Consider the following 22,920-nt stretch of genomic DNA (forward strand, 5'->3'; position numbering starts at 1 on the left):
GGCTGATCGGAAGCAAGCTAACGCTATTGTTGTCGACAAGCGGTTCATTTTAGAATATCGCGCATACGTGCCCTGCCATAACGTAGAAATTGCGGGAGTGATTACAGAAACGGGTCTGACGTGTGAATTTATTAAAAAAGGAAATGGAAAGTTCAAGAAGCTCCCCTCGATGGAAGTCGAGATCTTGGACTGTCGCCAATTAGGCAAAGTCTCCCAGGAAGGGGGAGAAACTAAATTCACGCCGTCCGACTCGTTTCGAGTAACTTTTGCTGGTTCCGCTCTCCCTGACTACGTTATGGTGGACAAATTGAGACTGCCGGTGCGACTCTTTGTGCCAAAGCCCATGACTTGCAACAAATGCAAGTCAGTTGGTCACACTTCAGATTATTGTGCCAACAAGGAGCGCTGTGCAACTTGCAGAGAGCAACATGTGGGGGAATCCTGCAGTGCGACTGAGCATAAATGTCCATATTGCGGGGGATCTCCACACGCGCTCTCAGCTTGTGAAACTTATAAGAGTCGCTGGGAGAAACAGAAGCGCTCTTTAAAGGAACGCTCGAAGCGCACATTTGCGGAAATTTTAAAGGGCGCTTCTCCACTGACCCAACAACAACAACAACCAATCTCAACACACAATACTTTTTCCTCGTTGCCAGTTGATGAAATGGAAGCGGACACAGCTAGCGGGGACACACCGTTTATTTCCAAAGGGAATCCCCGGCGCAAGAATGTGACCACTCCCAAAGTTCAAGAACAAGTCCCCCCGGTGATACCCCCTGTTAGCTTGCCTAAAAAATCGAGTGCCGCGGACAAGCAAAATCAGGTTCCTCCTGGCTTCCGTGGGAATAGTTCACCTTCGAACGATCCAGCACTCGAGGGGACATCAAAAACCCCAACTGTCCCTATTTTTTCGTCCAGTTCAACTTCCCAATCGGGATTTATAAAGTTGTCTGACCTTCTGGATCAAATCTTCAAGTGTTTTAATGTTTCCGACTCCATCAGAACCATTGTCATCTCAATGCTTCCAGTATTAAAGACAATTTTGCAACAATTGATGCAAACATGGCCCCTCCTTGCAATGATTATCTCTCTTGATGTCTAATTTAAATAGAGAGGTCGGAGATATCACTGTTTTACAGTGGAATTGTCGTAGTCTCATCCCTAAATTGGATACATTCAAATTTTTAATTCATAAATTCAATTGTGATGTTTTTGCTCTGTCCGAAACTTGGCTTTCTTCGCGAGATGATCTCTCTTTCCATGATTTCAATATTATACGCTTGGACCGTGATGACAGATACGGAGGGGTGCTATTGGGGATCAATAAGTGCCACTCATTTTTTCGAATTGACCTTCCACCTATTGGAGGGATTGAAGCTGTTGCTTGTCATGCAAACATCAGAGGAAAAGACCTCTGTATTGTCAGCTTGTATTGGCCTCCGAGAGCTGCGGTTAGCCGCAAGCAACTTGTTGACATGTGCTCACTTCTTCCTGAGCCACGATTGATCTTGGGAGACTTCAACTCTCACGGAACTGCCTGGGGGGAACAGTACGACGACTATCGTTCATCGTTGATATATGACCTTTGTAACAGCTTCAATATGACCGTTTTGAATACTGGGGAAACAACACGTGTTCCTAAACCTCCTGCTAACCCAAGTGCTCTTGACCTCTCGCTTTGCTCGAATTCACTATCATTAGATTGCAAGTGGAATGTAATCCAGGACCCCAACGGTAGTGATCACTTGCCAATCAAAATTTCCATCACCATTGGGTCGAATTCTTCTGAATCTATAAACATGGCATATGACCTCACAAGACACATTGACTGGAAAAAGTATGCGGACGCGATTGCTCTAGCCATCAATTCCAGAGATGGTTTACCTCCATTGGAGGAGTATAACTTCCTTTCTCGTTTGATCTATGACAGCGCAGTTCGCGCTCAAACGAAACCCATTCCAGGTTCCACCATTTCCCGAAGGCCTCCCAATCTATGGTGGGATAGCCAATGTTACAAGCTTTATATAGAAAAATCGAATGCATTTAAAGCTTTTCGGAAACGTGGAACTCCTGAAAATTTTCAAACGTATTTAGCCCTTGAGAATCAGTTCAAAAATTTGATCAAAGGGAAAAAACGTGCTTATTGGCGAAATTTCGTGGGAGGTTTGTCACGAGAAACGTCAATGAAAAAATTATGGAAAGTGGCTCGAAACATGAGAAATCGCTCTTCAACGAATGAAAGCGAAGAATATTCACATCGATGGATTTTTAATTTTGCACGAAAGGTTTGTCCCGATTCCGCTCCCGTGCAAAAAATTGTTCGAAATATACCACAAGATAGGTGCGATCTTGATTATGAGTTTTCGATGGTAGAATTCTCTCTTGCTCTCCTTTCATGTAACAATTCTGCTCCGGGATCGGATCGAATTAAGTTCAACTTGTTGAAAAACCTCCCTGATGTGGCGAAACATCGCTTGTTGAATTTATTCAATCGGTTTCTGGAACATAATATTGTTCCAGATGATTGGAGACAAGTACGAGTTTTAGCTATTCAAAAACCCGGAAAACCCGCGTCCGACTTCAATTCGTACCGCCCAATAGCAATGCTGTCTTGTATACGGAAGTTGTTGGAGAAAATGATCTTGTTTCGCCTTGATCGTTGGGTTGAAACGAATGGCCTACTCTCAGATACACAATATGGGTTCCGCAGGGGCAAGGGGACGAATGATTGTCTTGCGTTGCTTTCTTCAGAAATTCAAATGGCTTACGCCGAAAAAAAAACAAATGGCTTCAGTATTCTTGGACATAAAGGGGGCCTTTGATTCAGTTTCAATAGAGGTCCTGTCAGACAAATTACACTCTCGGGGTCTGCCGCCTCTATTGAATAATATGTTATATAACTTGCTTTGTGAGAAACATTTGAATTTTTCTCACGGGGATTCGACAGTAAGTCGGGTCTCCTACATGGGACTCCCCCAGGGCTCATGTTTAAGCCCCCTTTTGTACAACTTCTATGTAAGCGACATCGACAATTGCCTTACACAAAATTGCAGCCTAAGACAACTTGCAGATGATGGAGTGGTGTCTGTCGTAGGATCAAACGAATCCGACCTGCAAGGACCCTTACAAGATACTTTGAACAATTTTTCAACCTGGGCCATTGGGCTAGGGATCGAATTCTCCACGGAGAAAACAGAGATGGTGGTTTTTTCTAGGAAGCATAGACCAGCAAAACCAAAGCTTCAACTTTTGGGTAAACCGATCACTCATGCTATGTCATTCAAGTATCTTGGGGTCTGGTTCGACTCCAAATGTACTTGGGGGGCCCATATTAGGTATCTGAGTAAAAAATGCCAACAAAGAATAAACTTTCTCCGTACAATTACCGGCACCTGGTGGGGAGCCCACCCAGAAGATCTTATAATGTTGTATCGAACAACAATTCTCTCAGTGATGGAGTATGGCAGTTTCTGTTTTCAATCAGCTGCCAAAACACACCTCATTAAACTCGAGCGAATTCAGTATCTTTGTCTCCGTATCGCGTTGGGATGTATGCCCTCAACGCATACCATGAGTCTCGAGGTTTTGGCAGGCGTACTCCCACTAAAAGATCGCTTCAATTTATTATCTCTTCGGTTCCTCATCCGGTGTAAGGTTATGAACCCATTGTTGATCGGAAATTTTGAGCAGCTGATCGAGCTAAATTTTCATTCTGGATTCATGAGCTCATATCATGAATTCGTCTCCATGCAGGTTGATCCTTCTTCGTATATTCCCAACCGTGTTTGTTTTCCTGACTACATCAATTCCTCTGTGCATTTTGATCTGTCCATGAAGCAGGATATCCATGGAATTCCAGATTATCATCGATCGGGGATCGTTCCTACGATTTTCGAAGCAAAGTATGGGCGTGTCAATTGTGATAATATGTACTTTACTGATGGGTCCTCTATGAATGAGTCCACAGGATTTGGAGTGTTCAACAATTTTTTTAGCACCTCACACAGTCTTCAGAATCCTTGCTCAGTGTATATTGCTGAATTGGCAGCAATACACTGGGCGCTGGACAGCGTCGCCTCACGACCTGTTGAACACTATTACATTGTAACGGATAGTCTGAGCTCTGTCGAAGCTATCCGTTCAGTGAGGCCGGAAAAGCACTCACCGTACTTCCTTGAGAGAATACGAGAAATTTTGAGTGCTTTATCCAGACGCTGTTATGTCATTACCTTTGTCTGGGTCCCTTCACATTGCTCAATTCCGGGTAATGAGAGGGCTGACTCATTAGCAAAGGTAGGTGCAATTGAAGGCGAAATTTATCAGCGTCAAATCACCTTCAATGAATTTTATTCTTTAGTTCGTAAAAATACCATCGTTAACTGGCAACGCAAATGGAACGAAGATGAATTGGGCCGGTGGCTCCACTCAATTATCCCTAAGGTTAGCCTCAATCCGTGGTTTAAAAGTCTGGACTTGAGTCGGGACTTTATTCGCACCTTCTCCCGACTCATGTCCAATCACTGTTCGTTAGACGCGCTGCTTTTTCGTTTTAATCTTGCCGACAGCAATCTCTGCGGTTGTGGCCATGGTTACCACGACATCGAACACGTTGTTTGGTCGTGCGAGTTGTATCTTGTCGCCAGATCGAATTTAGAAAACTCCCTTCGGGCTGGAGGAAAGCAGTCCAATGTGCCGGTGAGAGATGTGTTGGCTCGGTTAGACCTTGATTACATGTCCCAAATATATGTTTTCCTTAAAGCTATCGATCTTCGAGTGTGATTGTTCATACATCCTTTTCCCCTCCTTTTCGTCCTTCGCGAGCTATCGGTTCCCTTCCTACTAACATTAGAATAAGTTAAATTGTAAACACATATTAAATGTAAGGATAGTTTTAAGAATTGAGTGTGAAGTGTCAGTGTGAATGAGAATGTGAATGTGAATGTGAATGTGAATGTGAGTGCGAGTGTAAACACACATCTCCTTACATCCCATCCTTTTCCTAATGAAAATGTGTCACCCTTCTAAACTCGAGTCGACCGCGAGTAATCGGTTTCCTATTTCATTAACCATAGAATTAAGGAAACAACATGTTGATATATGCTAGTTGAAATATAGTTAAGAGTTTGGCTCCATTAAACTTATGTAACTGAGCCTGTAAAAATAATCGGATTAATAAAAAAAAAAAATGATTATCATAAATATCATGGTAGCCAGACGAAGGAGAGTCGCGTCTAATTTCCGTTATCGGTTACCGCGTGATTGTTGTTTTTTTTTGCCGCTGAAGAGTCCATTTCGCTATTTGGATAGTGTGTGGAGTGCCCTGCCTGAAAGAGGCTTTCATCCTCGGAGAGCCGAGGTTTGGATTCTATTTTGTCGCTGCTTCGCCGACATTAGAGTTTTCGCCGAGTCATCGTGCCAACAGTACCAGTGCGAGTAAGCTTTTACCGACGTCTGTGTGTAGTGGTGTCGTAGGCACATTCTCACCACCAACGAGCTTTCAGCACGCTCCCGTTCATCTGCACTGGAGTGCGTTCATAGGTGAATAACATAAAATATACTGAGAGAAAATATTTAATAATTATATATTTTTTTTCTTTTGTTTTTGTGAATAATTTTATTGTGAAATATTGTTTAAAAAAATACTTAGAATATAAGTGCAAATTTTAAAATGGCAGAGAGTGGGGGACCTTCAGATATGGAGGTCTCTGACTCTAGTTCCCTCCTAACGAAAAAAAAAAGTCACCCAAACGTGTTCCAAATACGAAAGATACTTCTTCTGGGGACGAGTCAGCTAACCCTACCAAGCCTCCTTCCAAAAAACTAGCAAATCTCCCATCTGCCCTTAACGATCCCACTCTACCTTCAACCTCGTCTTCTCCCTCAGTTCTTCCCGCTCCTTCTCAACCTTCGCCTTCCCACTCTACTGTCCCCGATCCCTCTCAATCCCCGTCCTCGTCTTCCCTTCTGTTATTCCCACTCCCCGTGTAAAGGTCTATCCAGAAGATGCGCCCGGAACTGGTCCCTGGGTTGTTTTCTTCAGGCCTAAGCCAAATGGAAAGGCGTTGAGAGTCATGCAGATCGCGAAAGATCTGGCAAGGTATACCTCCGTTTCGGAAATTTCGAAGGTTAGACCAAACAAATTGCGAATTGTCGTGACTGATCGAAAAGACGCAAACAGGATTGTTGTCGATCAGCATTTTACAATTGAGTATCGGATTTACATTCCCTCTCACATAGTCGAAATTGAGGGTGTGATAACCGAAACGGGCTTGACGTGCGAATACATTACGAGTGAAGGTACCGGCCGTTTTAAAAAACTGCCCTCGACGACTGTTAAGATCTTGGGTTGCCGCCAGCTCGGAACAATCTCCCATGAAGGAGAAGAAAAGAAATTTACGCCGTCCAACTCGTTTCGAGTCACCTTCGCTGGTTCAGCTCTCCCTGACTACGTGATGGTAGATAAATTGAGGTTAGCCGTACGACTTTTTATTCCAAAGCCAATGACTTGTCTAAAGTGCAAGTCAGTTGGTCACACGTCTGCTTATTGTGCCAATAAAGAACGATGTGCCACTTGCGGAGAACAGCATGAGGGGAAATCCTGCAGTGCGACTGAGCATAAGTGTCCATATTGCGGGGGATCCCCACACGTGCTCTCAGCTTGTGAAACATACAAGACTCGCTGGGAGAAACAGAAGCGCTCTTTGAGGGAACGCTCTAAACGCACTTTCGCAGAAATTTTAAAGGGCGCTTCTCCACTGGCTCAAGAACAACAACCAATCAATACACACAATGTCTTCGCTACGTTGCCAGTTGACGAAATGGAATCGGATACAGCTAACGGGGGCACGCCGTTTATTTCTCAAGGGAATCCCCGGCGCAAAAATATGACCACTCCCAAAGTTCAAGGACAAGTCCCTCCGGTGATACCCCCTGTTAGTTTGCCTAAAAAAACGAGTGCAGCGGACAAGCAAAATCAGGTTCCTCCTGGCTTCCGTGGGAATGATTCACCTTCGAACGACCCAGCAATCGAGGGAACATCAAAAACCCCAAATGTCCCTGTTTTTCCGTCAAGTTCAACTTCCCAATCGGGATTTATAAAGTTATCTGACCTTGTGGATCAAATCTTCACGTGTTTTAATCTGTCCGTGTCCAACTCCATCAGAACCATTGTCACCGCAACGCTTCCAGTATTAAAGACAATTTTGCAGCAATTGATGCAAACATGGCCCCTCCTTGCAATGATTATCTCTCTTGATGTCTAATTTAAATAGAGAGGTCGGAGATATCACTGTTTTACAGTGGAATTGTCGTAGTCTTATGCCAACATTGGATACATTCAAATTTCTAATTCATAAACTCAATTGTAATGTTTTTGCTCTGTCCGAAACCTGGCTCTCTTCTCAAAATGATCTCTCTTTCCACGATTTTAATATAATACGCTTGGACCGCGATGACAGATACGGAGGGGTACTATTGGGGATCAATAAGTGTCACTCATTTTTTCGAATTGACCTTCCACCTATTGGAGGGATCGAAGCTGTTGCTTGTCATGCAAACATCAGAGGTAAAGACCTCTGTATAGTCAGCTTGTATTGGCCTCCGAGAGCTGCGGTTAGCCGCAAGCAACTTGTTGTCATGTACTCACTCCTTCCTGAGCCACGATTAATCTTGGGAGACTTCAACTCTCACGGAACTGCCTGGGGGGGACAGTACGACGACAATCGTTCATCGTTGATATATGACCTTTGTAACAGCTTCAATATGACCGTTTTGAACACTGGGGAAACAACACGTGTACCTAAACCTCCTGCTAACTCAAGTGCTATTGACCTCTCGCTTTGCTCGAATTCACTATCGTTAGATTGCAAGTGGAATGTAATCCAGGATCCCAACGGTAGTGACCACTTGCCAATCGAAAGTTCTATCACCAATGGGTTGAATTCTTTTGAATCAATAAACATGACGACCTCACAAGACACATTGACTGGAAAAAATATACGGACGCGATTGCTCTAGCCATCAATTCCAGAGATGGTTTGCCTCCATTGGAGGAGTATAACTTCATTTCTCGTTTGATCTATGACAGCGCGATTCGCGCTCAAACGAAACCCATCCCAGGTTCCACTTTTCGTCGAAGGCCTCCCAATCCATGGTGGGATAGCCAGTGTACCAAGCTTTATGGAGATAAATCGAATGCATTTAAAGCGTTTCGGAAACGTGGAACCATTAAGAATTTTCAAACGTATTTGGACCTTGAAAATCAATTTAAAAACTTGATCAAAGGGAAAAAACGTGCTTATTGGCGAAATTTCGTGGGAGGTTTGTCATGAGAAACGTCAATGAAAAAATTATGGAAAGTGGCTCGAAACATGAGAAATCGCTCTTCATCCAATGAAAGCGAGGAATATTCACATCGATGGATTTTTAAATTTTGCACGAAAGGTTTGTCCCGATTCCGCTCCAGTGCAAACAATTATTCGAGATATACCACAAGATATGTGCGATCTTGATTCCGAGTTTTCGATGGTAGAATTCTCTCTTGCTCTCCTTTCATGTAACAATTCTGCTCCGGGATCGGATAGAATTAAGTTCAACTTGCTGAAAAATCTCCCTGATGCGGCGAAACATCGCTTGTTGAACTTATTCAATCGGTTTCTGGAGCATAATATTGTTCCAGATGATTGGAGACAAGTACGAGTTATAGCTATTCAAAAACCCGGAAAACCCGCGTCCGACTTCAATTCGTACCGCCCAATAGCAATGCTGTCTTGTATACGGAAATTGTTGGAGAAAATGATCTTGTTTCGCCTTGATCGATGGGTTGAAGCGAATGGCCTACTCTCAGATACACAATATGGGTTCCGTAGGGGCAAGGGGACGAATGATTGTCTTGCGTTGCTTTCTTCAGAAATTCAAATGGCTTACGCCGAAAAAAAACAAATGGCTTCAGAATTCTTCGACATAAGGGGGGCCTTTGATTCAGTTTCAATAGAGGTCCTGTCAGACAAATTACACTCTCGGGGTCTGCCGCCTCTATTGAATAATATGTTATATAACCTGCTTTGTGAGAAACATTTAAATTTTTCTCACGGGGATTCGACAGTAAGTCGGGTCTCCTACATGGGACTCCCCCAGGGCTCATGTTGAAGCCCCCTTTTGTACAACTTCTATGTAAGCGACATCGACAATTGCCTTACACAAAATTGCAGCCTAAGACAACTTGCAGATGATGGAGTGGTGTCTGTCGTAGGATCAAACGAATCCGACCTGCAAGGACCCTTACAAGATACTTTGAACAATTTTTCAACCTGGGCCATTGGGCTAGGGATCGAATTCTCCACGGAGAAAACAGAGATGGTGGTTTTTTCTAGGAAGCATAAGCCAGCAAAACCAAAGCTTCAACTTTTGGGTAAACCGATCACTCATGCTATGTCATTCAAGTATCTTGGGGTCTGGTTCGACTCCAAATGTACTTGGGGGGCCCATATTAGGTATCTGAGTAAAAAATGTCAACAAAGAATAAACTTTCTCCGTACAATTACCGGCACCTGGTGGGGAGCCCATCCAGAAGATCTTATAATGTTGTATCGAACAACTATTCTCTCAGTGATGGAGTATGGCAGTTTCTGTTTTCAATCAGCTGCCAAAACACACCTCATTAAACTCGAGCGAATTCAGTATCTTTGTCTCCGTATTGCTTTGGGATGTATACCCTCAACTCATACCATGAGTCTCGAGGTTTTGGCAGGCCTACTCCCACTAAAAGATCGCTTCAATTTATTATCTCTTCGGTTCCTCATCCGGTGTAAGGTTATGAACCCATTGGTGATCGGAAATTTTGAACAGCTGATCGAGCTAAATTTTCAATCTGGGTTCATGAGTCCATATCATGAATTCATCTCCATGCAGGTTGATCCTTCTTCGTATATTCCCAACCGTATTTGTTTTCCTGACTACATCAATTCCTCTGTGCATTTTGATCTGTCCATGAAGCAGGATATCCATGGAACATCAGATTATCTTCGATCGAGGATCATTCCAACGATCTTCGATGCAAAGTATGGGGATATCAATTGTGATAATATGTACTTTACAGATGGGTCCTCTATGAATGAGTCCACAGGATTTGGAGAGTTCAACGAATTTTTTAGCACCTCCCACAGTCTTCAGAATCCTTGTTCAGTGTATATTGCTGAATTGGCAGCGATACACTGGGCGCTGGACAGCGTCGCCTCACGACCTGTTGAACACTATTACATTGTAACGGATAGTCTTAGCTCTGTCGAAGCTATCCTAGTGAGGCCGGAAAAGCACTCGCCGTACTTCCTTGAGAGAATACGAGAAATTTTGAGTGCTTTATCCAGACGCTGTTATGTCATTACAATTGTCTGGGTCCCTTCACATTGCTCAATTCCGGGTAATGAGAGGGCTGACTCATTAGCAAAGGTAGGTGCAATTGAAGGCGATATTTATCAGCGTCAAATCGCCTTCAATGAATTTTATTCTTCAGTCCGCAAAAATACCATAGTTAACTGGCAACGCAAATGGAACGAAGATGAATTGGGCCGGTGGCTCCACTCGATTATCCCTAAGGTTAGCCTTAAACCATGGTTCAAAAGTCTGGACTTGAGTCGGGACTTTATTCGCACCTTCTCTCGACTCATGTCCAATCACTGTTCGTTAGATGCGCTACTCTTTCGTAATAATCTTGCCGAAAACAATCTTTGTGTTTGTGGCCAAGGTTACCACGACATCGAGCACGTTGTTTGGTCGTGCGAGCTGTATCTTGTCGCCAGATCGAATTTAGTAGTCACCCTTCGGGCCCGAAGAAGGCAGCCCATGGTGCCGGTGAGAGACGTGTTGGCTCGGTTAGACCTTGATTACATGTCCCAAATATATGTATTCCTTAAAGCTATCGATCTTCGTGTGTGATTGTCCTTATACCCTTAGTTTTTCCTTTTCCTTTTCCTTTGTGAGAGATCGGATCCCTTCTTAAGAATAAGATGAAATGTAAATACATATTAGATATAAGATAGGTTTAAGAATTGAGTGTGATGAGTGTGATTGAGAGTGTGAGTGTGATCATTGTCAACATATCCTCATATCCCCTCCTATTCCTGAAGAAAATATGTCACCCTTCTAAACTCGAGTCGACCGCGAGTAATCGGTTTCCTATATTATTAACATTAGAATTAAGGAAAAATGTATATATACTAGTAACAACACAGTAAGGAGTTCGGCTCCTTTAAATATATAGGATTAAAGGAGCCTGAGCCTGTAAAAATAAACAATTTAAATTAAAAAAAAATAAATATCATCCCCGTATAATTTTCTTTATAACATGTTTGAATTTCGTTTTCGAATCATTCTAATTGAACGTAATGTCTAAGCTTGTTATTTTTCCCTGAAATAAACAAAACAATACCAATAACATGCACAACGGAAATGGGAATTTGCGACGAATTCAAAATCTTTTTGTACTATCAATTGTTGAATTTTGAGTCATCATGGGACAGAATTCAACTTATGACACTACTGACCTAGAGACCGGAAGCACCTTCCTTCCACCAGTGTCATAAAACATCCGAACGGTCACTTCATAAGGTCAATGCTACTGAGTTTCAGCATTCGAAAATTATTACCCCCAACAGGTGATCTTATAAACAAGCCACAATAATCCCAGAGTATTTATCGCTACTATATATATTTATGTACCACAAACCGCGGTACCGTCGAGAGCTCCCACGCTCATTCCGGCGTTTATTGTTATCTTGGTTATAATTCAGCTTAACCACGTCAATACTTCACAACGGCCCTACCCTCCGGTAACCAAACGCGAGGGGGCACGCTGAACATTTTACATTTCGTCAAAGCACAAGATGCGGTTCCGTGCCTCACTACTCATATGTTGTGTATGTCAATGCCAAACCGCACGCCACAAGAATTTCCCACTATTGTGCGCGATTAGTTTGTGTGTTTCTTATCATGCGCTGATTGAAAGAATGAATGAAAACCATTCGCAGAAAAAGCTGAGATCATAACTCTTACCGCATCCACTTGACTTGCTTCGTTTACATTCGTCTCGAAATTCCACTGAGCGCCAACGTTGAGAGAACATTCCAGGGTACTCTTCCGATCGATATCCGCCAGAATGGACCGCAATTTTTCCATCTCCACCCGAAAACGACGTTCTTCCTCTGCACTCCGGAATGGACCCTGACCGTAGGGATCCTGAGGCCGATCCGGATTGAATCCATCGATCGGTCTCCGGTTGGGGTCGAAACGATTGTTCTGATCAGGTTCATAGGGATTGCGATTTTGATAGAGGTTTGGATTGTCAACATCGTTCTGATAGGGCCGACGATTTGGGTCACGCGGATCGCCTAGATTGCGATTCGGATTGAAACGATCATCTGGATTAGGATTGTATGGGGCACGATTTTGATACAGATTTGGGTTCTCAACGTCTGAAGTGTAACGATTGCGATTTCTATCGTTGAGATCCCGATCTCGATCGAAGCCTCGATTGTCGTCGTTGTTGTATCGTGTTCGATCGTCGTATGAAAAAGGCTAAAATATAAAATTTTGCAAAACGGATCGAAGTTAATTGTTAATGTTTATATAATTACCCTATTTTGACGATCTAGCCGATCATCGTTGCTTCTTCCTTGGGGGTAATTCTCATCGTCATCATCCAAGCCACCGTAAGGAGGTCCAAATCGCTCGCTCCGATTTCTATCATAGCTGTTGTCCTCCTTTTCTTCGGCTTCGTCCTGCTCACGTGATTCGGTGTAACTATTGGGCAATATTTGTGCCCTACCATCAACCAATCCCAGATGGGGAAGATTCAGCTGTGGTCCGGCCTCGGCCAGTATCACTTGCGAAATTATCAGCACACCCAATGCGGCACTTAACAGGTTCCATGGAGATGGAAGCATTTTTGGCGGCTGAATGCTTATCTTTTATTAACCATACACGCGCGTAACACTTTTGTAACTTTTTCGGTTGTTTTTTTCTCACTTTAATTTATGCAAATTGTATATGGGTTGTTTGTTTCACGTTTAGCAATATTTTTGACGCCGTGGATGAATGGTTTCACTTTTTACAACGTTGGTATGTTGAGTTAATTAATACGCACTCGACTTTTTTCCTTGCTTTTTTGCCGAAGTTTCACATCAATGTCAACCGTTAAGCAATTGAACACATATACATCTCACAACCATGTAACAACTGCTGCAACTCGAATTATGTATGGATTTAATAGAGAACACTACAAGTGCATTTGGGAACACGGCCTACGACAACTATATGAAAAGTACTCATTCTAAGGAGAAGCTACCATATCTAACATCGGATCGTATGCATCGTTATTGATATCAATTCTCTAGAAAAGAGGGTCTACTGGCCGACAAACGAAAACTATATGGAAAGTACTCGAGTTGATCAATTTTCATTTAAACATTCAACCGTGCTAGTTTTATCAAAAAAAAAAAAATAGAATCAATAAAACAGATAATAGGATTTTGACGTTGATGCCGTGCTGGAAGCTTCTCATTAGACAAAGTTGCAAATTGCTTCAAGTTTCACGTGCAAAATAAAATGAAACTCAGCATCTGCGAAAAACCAACAGTGGTTGACGTGCTTTCCAAGAGAAGTCGAATGATGTAGAATGATTTTTTTTTATGAGTGAAGAAGCTATAAGTGCCCTGAAGAAATTCTATCTGAAGCGACATCTCAAATCGAAACATATGTCAAATGAATTAATATGTTGGCAAAGGTCATGCTATTAAGTGCAAGGAGATTCAGCATGGCTCATGGAAGAGATTCAGCATGGTCAACATAAAACAAGTAAATAAACTTTACCCCAATGTAAAAATCGCTTCTCAACCGATAGCATTTTGAATGACGAATTTATTTTTTTTCCATTTATTCCAAAAAATGAAAAGAGTTTGGAATCTGTGGTTCAAACAAAATTTTCCTTTGAGAGTGTTTTTGATTGAGTAAACGTGAGGATCTAATTTTGCAATTGTAAGAATGACTGGCTGATTTTGTACTCTTTTCGAGTTCATTGGATGTCATATAACTTAGTTGGATGTATTTATGATATGCATATCATAAACAGGTTCTACTTTCTATCGTCTTGTATTACAACTGATCTAGACGTATAACGTAAACAAGTTAATCATATTTGTACCCATAACGTCCGGTTGAATCAACAAGTTGTATTTGTTGTTGGGATTTCAATTCTACTGTTCGTGTTTTGATTGTGTAACACGGATAATATGTTAAAAGTTTGTATTAAAATAAAAAAAGATTTTTTAATATCGCTACGTTTTGTGTTAACCCACATGTCTTCAAATGTTTTTAAACGTAACTCCTAAACATATATATTTTACCATGATGATGTATTTGGAAAAGTTGTTGGAAATTATAAGCAAATTCATAAAATTTATGAACATGACGGTATAACCCGACAAACATATTAAAAGGGAATATTTACTATAAAAAAGACAATAAATTAGAAATATGTTTCAAAATATCTCGAGAATGGCTGCATTTAGAAGGAGATTTATAATGAGCTTTTTTGTTTTAAATCACATCAGGAATCATAATTTGTGGCTAAAAATGATTGTCAACATACAAAAATTCGAAGTTTCGAACATTCATAAAAATTCGATGTTCCACAAAGTTCGTCAGAAATAGTTTTACCATTCTAGACCCACTTTTTAAATTATTTTCTACATGACTTCTATTTTATATGAAAAAATTTAAAAAAATTTAAAAATATGTATTTTGGATATTGCAAATTAAAGTTTTTTTTTGTAAATAAAAAAAAGGAACTAATTTTTTTCTCAGTGTATATTTTTTTCATGTTAAGACATCAATACTCTATAACTCTTTCTAAGACTCTATTTCGGTACGACTCATAGTTTTTGAGATATAAATTATCAAAGATTTCTCCTACTAAAATCGATACGCCCTTTTCAAAAGCTACGCTTGAGTCAAAAAAATCCCAATTGCTGTGGAAAACTCATATTTCCTTCAACCCAAACGGAATACAAACTTTCATTCGAATCAAAAATAATCATGTTTTGTCATTTGTCGATTTCATTTGAGGGGCTTAGAATGCAAGGGGAGTAAGTGACTTGATCGATTTCTCTTCATCTACTTTTTCTTTAGTGAATAACTCAACTGCAAAAACGTTCCAATTTGAGCTTGCTATAGAATCCGGTAGATGAGGTTCTGACCTATCTTCCACATTGTCATATACAGCTGGGAATGTATTTGCAGCTTAGTTATGACCGAAAGAGAGAGTCGATGTAGAGAAATCGATCAAATAACTTACACCCCTTTCATTCTAAGCCCCTCGTTTGGAATTGCTCAAGAGGTCTTCTGTTTTGGCACAACTAAATTTATTTGAATCGAAAAACAACTAAATAAATTTGAAAGAGGGTAAAGAATACTAGTTGTTAAGTTCTTATTTTCAAAAAACTACTTCAATTTTACAATAAAGTAATTATTTATCTATTTTAGTAGGTGATAGGTGAATTTTCGATTGCTTATCTATTTTTTTGAGGTCTATAGCAAACCTGAGGAACTGAAGAGCAAAAAATTGAAAACAAACAATGCTGAGAAAAATTCAGTGGACATTGCGGCAACAGAAGATCGTGAAATCTCAGATAAAGTAAGTTTCAAAAATGGCTTACACTTTTTGGTTCTTTCTATTACGTTTTTTCATTCTAATTTTATTTCGAAAAATCAATGCATCATTGTTACTTCTATGGATCTATTTAATTCAATTTTATCAAAAATATCATGCAAAAATTCCGTATGAACAACGGGCGATTTCGAAGAGCATACGTGATGCTGCAAAAAATCTAACATCTGTAAGATATTGGGGAAGCTAAAAATAGTCGAACGAAAAAAATCGAAGGCACCGTTATTACTCCGGAAAATGTTTTGTTCTGAATAATGAAAGATACTTTCAACATTCCTGGAGAAGATTGGTATTATTCTTATGAAAAATTCCAACATATCCAAGAATAACAGCCATTCCATCCCAAACCGATATAGTGGTTCTCAGATTTCCATTAAAAGTGATAGTTTTGTTCTTTATTGCAAAATATTAGACCTGTTTTTTTATTTTTAGCACGACCATTTTCATTCTAAAGTGGTTAAAAAAAATTTTTTTCAACTTTTTCCCAAAAATGACATTTAAAAAAAAATCATAACTTTTGAATTACTGAACCAATTTAGATGATCGATATATCAAATTGAAGCCAATGAGCAAACCTTTTGTTGTAAAATATTGAACTGGCAAAAATAATGTATTTTACTTTCGCAATTATTGATTGTAGTTGTTTTTTGTTGTTTTCATGGCTTTGGGCTAGAGGGCACTATATTTTTTTATATTTTTCCTTGAAAACTGAGGATTTTTAACATAACATATCACGATATCAGAGATGCTATTATTTTCGTTTTTGAGATATGATTTTTCAAAGATAACCGGTGATCCAAAAATTCTTTTATCCAAAAATGACTATTTGCGAAAATTCATAACATTTGAACTACTAAACTGATTTAGATGATCAACATATTTAATTTAAGACAATAAGCTAAACTTCTTTGAAAAAAATATCACACGTGTGGGAAGACTGGATTCTAGTCGCATAGGTCTAGTCTAGTCACAGAGGAATATTGAACGAAGACTTAAAACATGTTAAATTTGAAAAATCATATCTCAAAAACGAAAATAATAGCATCTCTGATATCGAGATATCTTATGTAAAAATTCTCTCCAGAAAAAATATAAGAAAATATAGTGCCCTCTATCTTTAACCGGAAACACTATGAAAAACTGGCTCAATCAATAATTACCAAAACGTAAATCGAAATTTTCCCAGAAACTAACTAAGAAACTTCAGTTTGATATGTCGATCATCTGAATCGGTCCAGTAGTTCAGAAGTAATGAATTTTTGTAATGGAAAACGTGAATAAATTGTTTTTTCGAACCATCGGTTAACTTTGGAAAATCATATCCTAAAAACGAAAAAATACCATCTCTGATATCGAGATATGTTATGTAAAAATCTTCAGCTTTCAAGAAAAAATATAAAAAAATATGGCGCCCTCTAGTCCAAAGTCATGAAAACAACAAAAAACGAATTTTTGGGAAAAAGTGGAAATAATTGATTTCTCGAACCACCGTAAAATGGAAATGGTCACCCTAACGAAAAAATAAAAAATACGGGTCTAATGTTTTCTGATAAAGAACAAAATTGCCACTTTTCACGAAAATCTGAGAACCACTATACCGGTTTGGCATAGGATAGCTAATAAAATACATGTTTTGGCATAATGTTGAACAAAAAATGATGCATTATGTTGCCATATCGTAAATGAGGGGCTTAGAATGAAAGGAGTGTAAGTGATTTGATCGATTTCTCTACATCGACTCTCTCTTCTGGTCTTAACTTAGCTGCAAATACATTGGCAATGTGGAAGATAGGTCAGAACCTCATCTATCGGATTCTATAGCGAACTTAAATTGGAACTTTTTTGCAGTTGAGATATTAACTAAAGAAAAAGTTGATGAAGAGAAATCAATCAAGCCACATACACCCCTTGCATTCTAAGGCCCTCAAATATGCGATGACATGACATAACCATGACTGAAGCCAAACGATTTGACCATTTGAAGGAAATATTGATTCAGTTCTTGGAAAATATTATGCAGCTTTATCACAGCATACAAAAACCTCAATCGCTCAATTGAAGATTTATTTTGAGATTTTTATTGATATACAAAAGCAATTTAAAGAGACAAAATCAATAGAATTAAATACATCATCGGTAAGGCAATACCAATCTGACAGTATAATGACAAAGCTTTATCGAACAGGTGGTAGCGCTGGTTTTCCAGATGAAAAACACGTTTCTTCATCTGACATAAATCTGTTTTCATTGACGAAACATACCTAGTTGTACAATTCGAAACATGAATTCCATTTTTTTTTTAGAAATTCAACCGTTATTTACCAAACATGGTTGTATTCCGTACATTTCCAAATTATAAAAAGAGTTTGGGTCAAATGTAGAAATGACATCAACGTTATATAATTCGTACATAGATCGTACAGAATCGGGCTCGTAGGTGTGAACCTATCGTTGAAGAATTGCTAGATCAAGATCAACTAGTGTGAAAGCATTTTTTGTAATTAAAAAACCCATAGTCTGCCACCAGACCTAGAACATTTAAACTAGTGATGAAACGGATAGTGGTTTGGCCGGATACCGAATACCGGATGTCCGGCCAGTTTCGAGACCGGGTAGCCGTATATCCGGCGGCCAGATATTCGGCTTTTTATTAGCAAATACAAAATTGAGAGCAAAGGCATGTGACATGGTACAGATAAATCTTTGAATGTAAGAAAGAAAAAACACATTTTTCAATACAAATTTAGAACGAATATTAAATTTTTCGTAACCAATGAAGTTTTTACAGAGGTGCTCTCTAATTAATAGTGTAAAGGGTGTGTCACATCAAATTGCATCACGGAAAAAACGCTGTAGAAATTTAATTTTTAGGAATTATATCTTCAGCTTTCGCTTATAATCAGATAAGAGTGTATAGATCACGTTGGCCATGCTTCACTGTCAATTTTTCGTAAATTTGGAAAAATGTCGTCGAACGAAAAAGAGCGTCGTGAATTAATCCTGCGCACTCATTTCGAGAATCCGCAGTTGTCACATCGGGACATCGGTGAGATGCTGGGAATCGTCCAATCCACGGTCAGCAGAGTACTAAAACGATACTTCGAGAACCTAACCGACCGGAAGGTGAAGGCAAAAATGGATGCTCCGTCAGTGAAAAAGATCACAAGCGCGTAGTTAAGCAGTGTAGACGTGATCCGAGAAGTTCGGTCCGGGATGTCGCCAATAAGCTGAATTTGTCAAGTTCATTCGTCCAGCGGACCAAGCAGCGGGAGGGCCTGCGTACATACAAGGTTCAGAAGGTTCCTAACCCCGACGAAAGGCAAAACATGGTGGGGAAGACGCGAGCCCGGAAGCTGTACAGCCGGAAGCCGCATTGCCTGGTAATGGACGACGAAACCTACGTCAAAGCGGACTTTCGTCAGCTGCCGGGCCTGTTGTTCTTCTCCGCAGAGGACAAATTCAGCGTTCCGGAGGAGATTCGCAAGCAGAAACTATCCAAGTTTGCCAAAAAGTACATGGTGTGGCAAGCGATCTGCTCTTGCGGAAAGCGGAGCGCCCTCTTCGTGATGACCGGCACGGTAAACGGGCAGGTTTACCTTAAGGAGTGCCTACAGAAGCGCTTACTACCACTATTGAAGCAGCACGAGGGCCCGACCATCTTCTGGCCGGATCTCGCTTCGTGCCACTATTCAAAGGACGTGTTGGAGTGGTACGAAGCCAACGGGGTCACCTTCGTGCCAAAGGAAATGAACACGCCCAACGCGCCGGAGCTTTGCCCAATAGAGAAATATTGGGCGATTATGAAGCAGGCCCTCCGGAAGAACCCAAAAGTTGTCAAATCGGAGGCGGACTTCAAGAGAAAATGGATTTCTGTTCAAAAAAAACTACAACCTGACGTTGTACAGAACCTCATGGACGGGGTAAAGAGGAAGGTGCGAGCATACGGGCTTGGGCTCGAAGTATGAATAAAAAGAAAATGCCAAAAGTTGTTTAATAGTTTTTATTTTACTGTCTAAAATTTTCAAAAGGATCGGTCTACTGGGCGAATTTCTACAGCATTTTTCCCGTGATGCAATTTGATGTGACACACCCTTTATCATGTTTTCTACAAGAAATTTGAAACAGTTTTATGTTATGATAAATATAGTTTTATAAGCGTATTGAGATAATTCTAATTCTGACCGAGTGAGAGTAAGAGTTACATGCAATCAGCAATCCATTATTTTCATTGAGATTGAGAACAAACTAAGAACTGTCTTAAGTGATGGTAGTCTTAGAGGGGGTACACTAACTCCACTACAAATCGAAATTATTATGATCGGCAACACATTCACTCATTGGAAGACTCAACAACTGTTAGGCTTGGTGGAGAAGTGCGTTGGTCTTTCATATATTCGTATTTCCGCATGTTGCTGCATCAAAAAAGTATTTGAATAAGGACGAGACTGCACAAATAACACCAAATTTATTTCATTTGAGAACATCTTTAAACGTTGGAGATGTCGTTTTAATTACTTAGAAGAAGATCAAGATTATCTGATTCAAAATGGTCTAATATCAGCAAAAATACACATATTCAATTACTAAAGTATTGAATAATGTATCAAGAATTTCATTTCAAACTCGTAAGGTCTGGTAAACTGACTCCTTTCAATAATATAACCGTTTCAATAAACCATCGAACATCAAAACATGTCAGACACAGTTTGTTTTTATTATTAACCATTCGCACTTGAGAGGTGACTTTTTCTCTCACCACTATGTTTTATGCGGAAATTGCAAATCAGCACACTTCAACGAACCGTTCCCAAAAAAATTCCAAAGGGTTTAGAAATGTCTTCAATAAATTCCTTTTCTACTTGCAGAACCATTAAACCGCAGAGTAAAGAAGTTAGCTGTGTAGTCGGGATTCGACATCAATCTCCTTTTCCGAAACATCCACTCGAATAAAAAGCTGGATAATTTTCTTAAAGAAGTTGGAAGGATTGCATAGTCAGTTTTTGGTGAAAGGAACCCGATCTAAGACATTACACAACAAAGCAGACGCGTCTTTTCAGTTCTTAGGAACGTCTCGAGTTGTTGGATCATCCCGCGAAAATTGCGACGATTGAAACGGTGATACGATGAAAATTATAAAACTACGCAAGGAAATCTCTGAGAGATGGTTCTCAACTATCACATGAACGATTCGATATTAGACGGGATGTCTCTGATAGAAATCCCCCTCTCTTCTTTCTATCCGAATTTTCTTGCGGCTTACTGTTTCAAAACACCCCTTAAAATACATTACAAATTATGGTCTGCTCTAATAGATATACTGACAGTGTGATCCTAATCCGAATCCGTATTTCCGTCACTTTCACACAACTTTTCGTCAGTTGATCGAATCGATTACTACAGTATCGGCCTCGGCGCCTTATATCAATAGTATTCTCTCCACAGAATCTTCACGGACCCCCGGTGGGACTTCTCCGTTTATTTTATAACCGTTCGCGGCGAGCTTCCGACGTAAACTGGAAGTTAGTTCCGGCCCTTTGAAACAGCCAGAATATCGCACAATCATCAAGCCTGAGCCGCAAACGCTAAAAAAAACACCGCTACTTCAAAGGAGAGATGCGGGCATTTCGTATGTGTGAACCGTTGATAGGGCACGGGAAAATGAAACGCCACTTGTTGTCTCCGTCCGATCGGGTAAACATTCAAATCAACCACCGCCAGAGTGAGATAATAGCAGGTGAGTCCATCCACCACTGTATCAACGGGGCGTTTTCCAGCCCACACCATGCGCTACACCGGAGGTTTTTGCGGGAAACGCAACGAAGGGAACAATACTGCGGTTTGTATGTTTTTTTTATTATGCTTGCGCTTATCAGAAAGGTGAATTCCCCGTACACATGTACATGTAGAGGCCTGTCGCAGGTTTTCCCACCCACGCCGTTGATCATAAGCATTTTGCCGATAAGTACGAGGGGTCGACTCATAATTCCTAAGACTCAATCCCCACTCAAGATCGTCGTTCCCAGAGACCCCTCGTTCGTTGCGCGAAGATCGCGACTTCAACGAGCGATAAGAATTGAAGTATTCATAGTTAGTGTCTTGATGAAAATTAAACTGCGACCGCGACTGCAAGCGGCGTCATGCGTCAAGACAGTGCTTCCTATCTCCTCAGTGCAACAACAACAACAACAGTAACAATAATAGAAAAACAACCGGCTGCCAAGCTAAACTAGCCATGAATCAAGCGCACTGTAAGTGCCCCCGTCTGCCCTTCCATTCAGAAGCTCCACGGGTTTAGACACGCAAATGGTTCAAATTGGATGCCTAGGTCACCACCGCCGCCGCCGCAGATACCGATGAATGGAAGCATAAACGTGGAAACAGTATGGTTCAGTATGGTCAACGTGTTACTTTGTTGAATTGGGATGAAATTTTTGTCGAGACACAATGCAATGTTTAATGAGTCTTTTCCAACTATGTCACATACCTAGACGTGTCACCGAAAGTCATAAAATGGAACAAACTTAAACGCTGCTTAAAAGCAGCGAGAGAATAATCCACAAGAAGAATCGGTGGCATTGAAGATTGGCAATGGAGCATAAATGTTTTCCCCAAAATTTAGGTACTAACACAATACATTTTGAGCATATTTAATACTGCACCAGGAATAATCGTACTAATCATTCATCTTTAGTATAGACGGTATTGATAGAACACAGAAAACAGTAGATTCACACACTTGTTTGCAAAATGCGTGTTGCGTGTAGAATGCAAGCCCTTCACCCGCATCATCTGACTGTCTTCACGAAATTCTCAGGTTTCCAGCGCTGTGGTAGTAGAAAGAAACAGAAGCACTTGTCGTATTTCATATTTTTTTCCTTTAGCAGAATAATTTGCTGAGTATATAATAACCTAAAAGCCACGAAAGTGTTAATTTCTATTTTCCAACGCTACCGTACTATATGTAAAGTTCAATGCACTATGTACATTACTGCCTTTCCATGCCAAACCGATATATATATTTTTTCATTTCCATTTTAAGGGGGTTCAAAAAATAAAATTTGTCAAGTTTTTTCAAAAATTCATAGTTTTGAACCACTACACCGATTCATATGATCAACATAACAAATTGAAGCCAATGAGCTAGTATAGGGGAACCCGGGGCAAGAGTGCCACCTTAAGCTAATACGCGTTTTTGAATGCTA

The 22,920-nt window shown here is 40.4% G+C and overlaps 1 protein-coding gene across 3 annotated transcripts in view; it reads right to left on the reverse strand.

Moving 5' to 3' along the window:
- LOC129779399 (angiotensin-converting enzyme) overlaps positions 1-21,217 on the reverse strand; it is a 338,274-nt gene extending 317,057 nt beyond the window's left edge. For 2 of the 3 annotated variants that reach the window (XM_055786843.1, XM_055786846.1), the window contains exons 1-3: positions 21,041-21,217; positions 12,630-13,233; positions 12,049-12,570 (exon numbers count right to left, since the gene is read on the reverse strand). In XM_055786843.1, coding sequence (XP_055642818.1) covers positions 12,049-12,570; positions 12,630-12,938 — 831 coding nt within the window. In that variant the 5' untranslated portion in view covers positions 12,939-13,233; positions 21,041-21,217. The remainder of the gene's footprint in view (positions 1-12,048; positions 12,571-12,629; positions 13,234-21,040) is intronic. The other variant, XM_055786844.1, reaches the window with a different exon arrangement.
- Positions 21,218-22,920: the final 1,703 nt, after the last annotated feature.

The sequence above is a fragment of the Toxorhynchites rutilus genome, chromosome 3, assembly GCF_029784135.1.
Source record: "Toxorhynchites rutilus septentrionalis strain SRP chromosome 3, ASM2978413v1, whole genome shotgun sequence".
Classification (NCBI taxonomy): domain Eukaryota; kingdom Metazoa; phylum Arthropoda; class Insecta; order Diptera; family Culicidae; genus Toxorhynchites; species Toxorhynchites rutilus.